Raw genomic sequence first — 9,043 nt, forward strand, 5'->3', positions numbered from 1 at the left:
AGGCTCTTGCCCGCCCGCCTCCTTCGGGATCGAATCAAGGGCTCCCATAGTGTTAGGAGGGGGCGAGAGTGCTGTTTATCGTCATTTGCCTCGGAGCTTCGGGAGAGGGTGGTATTTTGCGTTTCCGCCCCGCATCCTCCGGAACTCCCTGCACCGGAGAGAGGACGGCGTCTCCAGGTTGCTGGCAACCGGTGAGAATGGGGGTAGGGAATGAACGTTTTCGCCGTACTGCTCGGTAAAGCGATTGTCCAACTGAGAGGGGCGTCGGACGAGTGGACCAGGGCGGCGAGTTTGCCCGGCGCGTCTCGGATGCTACTGCGGCGGCTGCCGCGGCTCCCGCCAGGGCACTGCAAAGGCGACCTGCCGCATTCCCACGCGGGCTCTCCGCCGACTCAGCACCGCCCCTGCGCCAAGCCAGCCGGCCAGGTAGGGGGTTCCCCAGCTCGGGGCTGCAGAAGCGGGGGTTGGGCCGACCGGGTGGGGGAGGCCGGGGGTGCGGGGGTGCTGCCCGGGACCCGGAGCTTCTCCCGGCGTCTCTCGGCGCTTTTCCGATCTCTAGTTTAACGAAGTTGTAAACAGATCGGCTGTTGGGCATTGGGGAAAGTGGGGTGGAAGAGCCCCAAACTTGGATTTCCGGGTGTCTGCGTGTCGTCTGTCCGTGTGTGTGTGATAGCCCAGCAAACGTCCAGTGCTTTCTCAGGCTAGAGGTCTGTGTTCTTCGGTGTCTGTAGGTCCGTCCCATCTGAATGCTTCTGATTTTCTACCCCCGTATCACTTTCTATTTCTCTGCAGCTTCCATCGATCGCCCTGGTGGGAGCTTAGAAGGCGGCAGGCGAAGAGGGGTAGGAGGGGGGAGAGCCGAGGAGAAGCAGAGAGGGTGGCAGGCGTGGGGATCTGCTGAGCCGGCACTGCACCGGGTCCTAGGAAGGCTCTCGGAGGGGAGGGGAGGCCAGGGCGACCCCCGAAGCAATGGCCCAGTCCGCTAGAACGGCACCACGTTAAGGCACCTGGGATCAGGAAGAAATATCTAAACAACAACAACAACAACAACAACAACAAAAAACCAACAACCCCCCACACCCAAACCCAACCCTCCGCAAAAAGCTGCTCCCGGGCCCGCAGGCAAGGGGGATTCCAAATTGAGTAAAAGGCAGGGTGGAGGGGACGGCAGCGAGAGGCAAAGTCGCAGATCTCCCGACCTGCTCGTTTTGAAGCCCCTCCCCCTGGGCGTGAGGGAGACGCGCACTCCGGTGGGGGGGCCGCTTGGGTCCCCCCCACCCCCGGTCCGTGGCCGTTTCCCACCCCGGGCTCTCTCCTGGCCTCCCACCCCCGCGCCCGGCTTCCACCATGACGGTGATGTCTGGGGAGAACGTGGACGAGGCTTCGGCCGCCCCGGGCCACCCCCAGGACGGCAGCTACCCCCGGCAGGCGGACCACGACGACCACGAGTGCTGCGAGCGTGTGGTGATCAACATCTCCGGGCTGCGCTTCGAGACGCAGCTCAAGACCCTGGCGCAGTTCCCCAACACGCTGCTGGGCAACCCTAAGAAACGCATGCGCTACTTCGACCCCCTGAGGAACGAGTACTTCTTCGACCGCAACCGGCCCAGCTTCGACGCCATCCTCTACTACTACCAGTCCGGCGGCCGCCTGCGGAGGCCGGTCAACGTGCCCCTGGACATGTTCTCCGAGGAGATCAAGTTTTACGAGTTGGGAGAGGAGGCCATGGAGAAGTTCCGGGAGGACGAGGGCTTCATCAAGGAGGAGGAGCGCCCTCTACCCGAGAAGGAGTACCAGCGCCAGGTGTGGCTGCTCTTCGAGTACCCCGAGAGCTCGGGGCCCGCCAGGGTCATCGCCATCGTCTCCGTCATGGTCATCCTCATCTCCATCGTCATCTTCTGCCTGGAGACGCTCCCCGAGCTGAAGGATGACAAGGACTTCACGGGCACCGTCCACCGCATCGACAACACCACGGTCGTCTACAATTCCAACATCTTCACAGACCCCTTCTTCATCGTGGAAACGCTGTGTATCATCTGGTTCTCCTTCGAGCTGGTGGTGCGCTTCTTCGCCTGCCCCAGCAAGACGGACTTCTTCAAAAACATCATGAACTTCATCGACATTGTGGCCATCATTCCTTATTTCATCACCCTGGGCACCGAGATAGCTGAGCAGGAAGGGAACCAGAAGGGCGAGCAGGCCACCTCGCTGGCCATCCTCAGGGTCATCCGCTTGGTAAGGGTGTTTAGAATCTTCAAGCTCTCCCGCCACTCTAAGGGCCTCCAGATCCTGGGCCAGACCCTCAAAGCTAGTATGAGAGAGCTAGGGCTGCTCATCTTTTTCCTCTTCATTGGGGTCATCCTGTTTTCTAGTGCAGTGTACTTTGCCGAGGCGGAAGAAGCTGAGTCGCACTTCTCCAGTATCCCCGATGCTTTCTGGTGGGCGGTGGTGTCCATGACCACTGTAGGATACGGTGACATGTACCCTGTGACAATTGGAGGCAAGATCGTGGGCTCCTTGTGTGCCATCGCTGGTGTGCTGACAATTGCCCTGCCCGTACCTGTCATTGTGTCCAATTTCAACTATTTCTACCACCGAGAAACTGAGGGGGAAGAGCAGGCTCAGTTGCTCCACGTCAGTTCCCCTAACTTAGCCTCTGACAGTGACCTCAGTCGCCGCAGTTCCTCCACTCTGAGCAAGTCTGAGTACATGGAGATCGAAGAGGATATGAATAATAGCATAGCCCATTATAGACAGGTCAATATCAGAACTGGCAATTGCACCACAGCTAACCAAAACTGCGTTAATAAGAGCAAGCTACTGACCGATGTTTAAAAAACAAAAGCAAGCAAACAAAAAAGCCCCACTTAGCAGCTCAAAAGACTTAAAAAACAAAACAGAAAACCTAGTGACTCGTGTCACTCTTTGTAGATACTTTACTAAGTAGACTTGGAAGGCTCTATTTCACTGTCAATGCATTGTTGCATTGAGGACTTTGGGGGTGGTGAACCAGAAGCTTTCCAGATCCATGACAAAATAAATTATTTTCCTTTTATTAAAAAATGGGAAAAGAGAGAGTATTTTCTAAAACTGGCTTAAAAAGATTCAGTCCAGGAACTAGTCTCGGTAAAATAATAATCATATGCTTCCCCAAACGGAAACATTTTTAATGCTTTGGTTTCTTTAACTTTTTTAAAAACTCAAAACAAGATGATCACTTAGAAATATAAAATTAAAATTTGCATGGGACTCCAGCAAAAAATCTTTGCAAACTGCGTAGCACATTGAAGACAGTGCATCGGATGTATTATATGTAACATGATAGACCAGCCAAAATGGACAATGAATAGATTATTTTTATTTCGATCAACTGAACTGCATATTACAAGGTGAAAAAAGAAAACTCCAGTTACTTGGGACTGGTTCACAAAGCACCTTATAAATTGGATACTGGTCCTGATGTGTAGGGATTTCCCCCTGGGCCCGTTCTCTTTCTAGTCCAGATTATTCTCTAAGAAAAAGATAACTGAAATAAATTAATTGATTCATCTGCAGTGCTGCTAAATTTTCTCAACTGCAGATGAGCCAAATACAGGTCTTTTCTCACCAGGCCTGCACTCTGACCCCTGGCTTTCAGAACTGGATGTAAAACCTTAGCCTCCTTATTGCAAGAGAGCACAAATGAAGTTAAATGTAAGCATGTTTGAATCTGATACAATTTATTTTATAATCGCATGCTGAGAAGTTAACCCAGACAATAGGGGATAAGCTTAAGTTGAAATCGATTCTTCTAAAAATAGATCCTTTTTCATTTGCATTCACCAAAAGTGCACTCCTCCATTTATTAACTATTTTATTAGTAAATAAAGTACTGTATTTAAGTGCATATGTCAGTCAGATGGGAACAATAACTTTTTGGAGCTCAAAGCATGTTCTCTTATTCAGCATTATGGCCTATTTGACTAAGATGTACCTTGAATTAATTAATGCATGATTTCAGTAATAAAAATTTTAAAAGTAATAAAAATTACAAGTCTGTGGGATGAAAGGCCCAATAGAAATTATGGGGGGTGGGGGTGGGGGCACTCAGTCAATTTTCCTGCCTTTGCTCAGGGAAATACCAGGTTTTTGTGCAGGTATAGGCGGAGAGAGGACCAATATGCCCATCCCTTAAAGGGAAGCCATGTGAAAAACTAAATAAGTCATCAAGGTATATATAGCAACACCTAAGAACAAGTATTCTTTCTAGCAACACAAACAAGCAAACAAACAAACAAACAAAAAGGTGCAATACTGCATGTTTTTTGGTGCATTCTTAGGATGTAAATGAAAATGTTTCTCTGTTATATGCATCCAAGGCAGAGCTGATTTTTTTTTCTTTGCAGTCATTCTTTGAAGTCTGTAGAGACTTCAGCCCTCCCCTTGAGGCTCCCTGAAGAAACTAAACCAATTGATTTAATAGTTGCTTAGTGCCTTTATCCTGTACCCACAGTGAACTGCAGAAAGTGCCTCCTTAACACAGCTGAGAAGTTAGGTAACAAAAGTGGGGAAGGGTTGGGGCACAGATCTTTTGCTTTTTCTTTTTCCATTCTCGCACTCTCATTTCACCACTGTGAGAAGACCACACCACCCTAAACCCTGGCGAGGAGAGACCCAGGAGGGTGCTGTCTCTCTGGCCATCTACTAGCATTGGTCCCTTTGACAGCCTGATGCTGGATGTGAACTGAGACCCATCTTTGAACTGGACATGAACTGTGAACTTGTTTTTTCCTCTCTCCACCAGAAGCCAAGATAAACTTTTTGTGAATTTGTTCCCTATCGAGGGCCACTTTGGACACACAAGACTTCCTCAGGTCCAGTGTAGTGCTCCTGGCACCCTTCCTTATTTTTTCTCTGTCGGTAACAGCACTTTGCAAATCTCTCTGATGGTCCAATCTTTTCAGGCATTGTTGTGGATGTGGGAACACTCAGTTCATAATAACCTTTCCTAGGCCTTCCCTCCTGGTCTACCCCTTTCAGGTATTTCCTGATGCCCCTATGAGCTTCCCACCTGGCAGTCACTTCACAGGTTGAACATCTAACTTCTGCTGCCCCAGTTACCCAGCCCAGAGAATGGTGGGGACCCTGTTCCTGGCGGAAAGAGAGCCACGGAACACAGGCCTCTGGAGCTCGGCAGCTACCCACCCGTGGAGAGGTACTCACAGCCTTTTTAAGGACCCTGAGGTGGGGAATCTTCATTCTGCACTTAGCATGTGGCTGCCTGTTACCTGACATTCTGGCCCAGCTTCTTCTGAAAATCTGTTCTGTTTCTCCCACCCCTTTCCCCCATCCTGTCCTAGAACTAGCAGTGAGGCAATCACCCTAGAAACTCGAGTTACACCCATTCTGGCTAACTCGATTAAAAGAAAGAACATGGATTTTTTATGTGACTTATTTTCCTATGTGACTTCTGTGAATCTGTGCGATGAACACTACACACATCGTGGAAGATGAGGGGCCAAGAACTGCACAGCATCCGACTACAGGGCATTAAACCCTCCCACGTGATGGCTCCTTCTCGTCTGAACCTTAACTCATTCTGGCGATTCCTTTCCTACTTGCTTAAAAATCCCCAATTAGGAAAAAAATGCCAACCTCCTCCCAGTCTTGGGGATATCTTGATCTTCCATTTCAACGTTGAGGTCTAGTGCACACAGAACTTGAAACACCGCACCCTGTCAACAGCAATAATCCACTCAGTACTGCGGGATGGATGGGTTAATGGATGAGAAAATGGCACCAAGACTGACTTTGGGTACTTAGTATATTTACCGTGGTTACACCCCGGACTGGTTGATTCTTCTGCATGTGATATAGAAAAAAGTGCTGCATGCGATGAACCTGTCAGCCTGGGACTGGGGATGAGTTGTTGTTATGAGTTTGGGGTGGTGTGAGGAAAATGAATGCTGCTTAGCTCATCTGTAGCTCATTGCAATGAATTCAGTAAGAATGGAGTACAGGGATTATCTGTGTAGCATAGGCATGCAATGTTTGACCAAGCTCTTACCCTCGCACTGTAATGTGTTGAAATGTCTTTGTAGACCTGAAGGTGCACTTAACAAAACTGCCTATTAAGGGATGACTATTTTTTGGTTTACTTATTCATATTTATTTTAGCAAGCTTTTTACCTTTTCTTCCCCTTCCTAGGCATGGAGCTCTAACAGCTCATGTCCTGACTATGTGTTTTCTCCAGAAGGAGAAGACTTCTGATGTGCTGATAGCCATAATTCCTCTCTTCCAGTCTATTGGGGCCCTAGTTCAATAGGGTGGCAATAGAAGGGTTGGTCACACCAGGGCTGTTAGCCATCCCAGAATCTCTGAAGTGGTTAACTCACCTGAGGTGATCTGAATCAGAGAGACCAAAGACATTCATTTCCTCTGTCCTCAGATTTCTAGAAGACAAATTCTAGCCAGGAAAACTTTCTGTTTTTGCATCTCCCTTTTCCCATTTGTGCATAACTCCTCTTGCACTCCCTGGAGACTTGAGTTCTGATTTTCAGTTATATCAGTTCATGGGAGTGTGTTCATGGGTGAGCCTTGCAGAATCAGATAAACCAATAGCAAGTCCTTCTCCAGGATTCTGGCCAGTGGGCAGTCATTTCCCTGAAATGGAATTGTAGGGCAGGTTTAGATTCCACTATGGTGGACCTGAAGCACAGGTGGTATCACAATCTTGATTCGCTTGAGAATTAAAAAAAAAAATACATGTAAATGGTAAATGAGGAATACATTTTTTTTTAAGTAGAAATTTGGTTTAGCCTATAAAGGGCCTTCTTCACATTGTGTATAGTTATGCATTTTTCAAATTAGTTACCATCTAAAAGTCAATAAAAATAGTTTCCTAGCCCTCTCATTTAATATAGGAGACGTCAAAAGACATGCTTTTTAAAAATTTTACATTTTAATTCTCAGTTTGGTAGATTGGATTGAAAGAAAGGAGAAAGAACATTAGCAGAAGGCACTTTCCCATTTTCTTCCAGGAATGACTTATTCCTGGGGTGGTGAGAATTGGTGGGTGGTAACCATCCATAGTATAAAATTGTTAGAAAGAATATAAACTGCCAAACAAGCATGTTATCTTCAGGCTTTTCCAAGCAAGAATGAAGTCTTTTGATGTTTATGTTCATTTTAAGAAGACAAACAAACTAAAATTTTAAGACCAGACACAACAACCCAAGTTGAATTGTGATCTCAGGAGGTGACCTCTCATTCACCATGTGGCATATTACTACTTGTATTTATATCGTGGAATTTCAGGGTATATGTGAACATGTCTAGTATGACTCAGGTAAACCTTAAAAGAATGTATGTTACTTACCATTTTTGTAAAGAAGCAAACAGGAGCTGAATTGTTAACCAAAACTGTTCCATTACCTTGGGTCACTGTGCAAACTAATTCAGGGTATAGATATAAAGTTTAGAAGCCTTGGGATTAAATGCCAGCCTCTTTGCTCAGGCAAAATGACCCTGGGCTTTCTTGGGAAGTCCAGCATGTATGTAAGGGGTGAGGCCCTGCTGACGTCAGGGCTATTCGCTTTAAGGAGATTAACCCTAGTCACAGTGGTTGTCATTTAGGAGCTAACTAGGAGTTTACTTTTTATGATGTGAAACTTCAAAGAGTATAGAAAACTTTTGTACCACAATCAAAGAAGAAGAAGAAATGGTGTATGGAAAGAAAACAAAACAAAACACGAAATCTCTTGTAAAATATTCCAGGTCAAAGTTGTCTCCTCTCCAAACCTTGCAGAAGCACCTTTCTTCTCTTCGGCGCACTGTTTTGGGACTGTTTATGCAGCAGATGTAAGTAGACAACATGGACTCCATGTGACATGCCTCTAATAGTAAAGATAAAGTATTACTGAGGTTAAAAATAAAAATCGAGTAGTATTAATTTAAAGTGCACCATCAGGACAACAAACCATTTAAGCTGAAAAAACGCTATTTTATTTCTTGAGTTTGCCAGTTGCTTCCACCTTGAGTTAAGGACATGTCTCATCTTCACCTACTGTGCATTTTCCCTTCTCTAACTGTGTAATATGTCAGGTCAAGGACATTGAATGTTATGAATTGAGAACCTAATTGATGCGCATAGTTTTCATCTATGCAATTTTACTTGCTTCTGTCACTTTATGATCTGTTCATATTTGGCATCAATTAAAGATAATTTTTAAGGATCTTATCAAGGAATATCTTGACTGGTTATTTGTCTCTTGTTTAACTGGTCTTTTGGGGGCCCTTTTCTTCCCTTCTTCTGTGGGGTCTCTTTAAATAGTGGGGTGAATCCAAGATCAGATCATGAAACAGACTTGTTTCCTTTGGCCCACATTGTCTGTTTCTGCTGTCCAAGGACATACCCGGCGGTTACATTTTGAGGATAAATTCAGTCTGGTCTCAGGTAAGATCCCAAGTGAAGGCCATTGGAATTTGGCCTGTGGAAGTTAGAGTGGAAGGAGGATCAAGCTTTTAAAATAAAACAAGAAATGAGGCTCAGGGGAGCAAAGTAATTGGTTATATTCACTTAAGTTGTTTTGATTTGAAACTAGTTTTTATGCACAGTCTGAGAAGCTTTGCAGGAAGGATAATTGCATGTGTGTGTGTGTGTGTGTGTGAGGGAGAGAGAGAGAGAGGGAGAGAGACAGAGACAGAGACACGACTTTGTGTGTGAATGTAACAGTGTTGTGGTCTGGAATCAACTGACTTGATAGTTGCAGTGTGGCGTTAGGAGTGATTTTGATGTGGAAAAACAACGTGGTTCCTATCCATTCTTTACACAGGCTTTTTCCATGTAGCTCTACATGTGGTTCACATTTCTTTCTTCCTGTTTTTTCTTTTAATGACTCGTTGTTGCATTTCCTTTTGATTCTTCCTGAGACTTAGATCTTCTCTTTTCCTCCTTGTGAATATCACATTTTCTGCACATTCCTGTATGTCAGAGCAAACAGGGGGAGGTGCTCTTGACGGGAGTCTGTTACATGCTAAATGCACTGGGTGGCTGGTGCATCA

At 46.4% G+C, this 9,043-nt stretch overlaps 1 protein-coding gene across 1 annotated transcript; it reads left to right on the forward strand.

Annotated features, from left to right (window-relative positions):
* The first annotated feature begins 349 nt into the window (after window positions 1-349).
* KCNA1 (potassium voltage-gated channel subfamily A member 1) lies at window positions 350-8,219 on the forward strand. The gene is made up of 2 exons (XM_032159359.2): window positions 350-426; window positions 793-8,219. The coding sequence occupies exon 2, from the start codon at window positions 1,348-1,350 to the stop codon at window positions 2,833-2,835; it is 1,488 nt and encodes a 495-aa protein (XP_032015250.1). The 5' UTR covers window positions 350-426; window positions 793-1,347; the 3' UTR covers window positions 2,836-8,219.
* Window positions 8,220-9,043: the final 824 nt, after the last annotated feature.

The sequence above is a fragment of the Hylobates moloch genome, unplaced genomic scaffold (assembly GCF_009828535.3).
Source record: "Hylobates moloch isolate HMO894 unplaced genomic scaffold, HMol_V3 SCAFFOLD_8, whole genome shotgun sequence".
NCBI lineage: Eukaryota > Metazoa > Chordata > Mammalia > Primates > Hylobatidae > Hylobates > Hylobates moloch.

Bases quoted from the DNA above. Each gene is read 5' to 3' on its own strand.
- KCNA1 (XM_032159359.2), top strand. From the start codon at position 1,348: ATGACGGTGATGTCTGGGGAGAACGTGGACGAGGCTTCGGCCGCCCCG.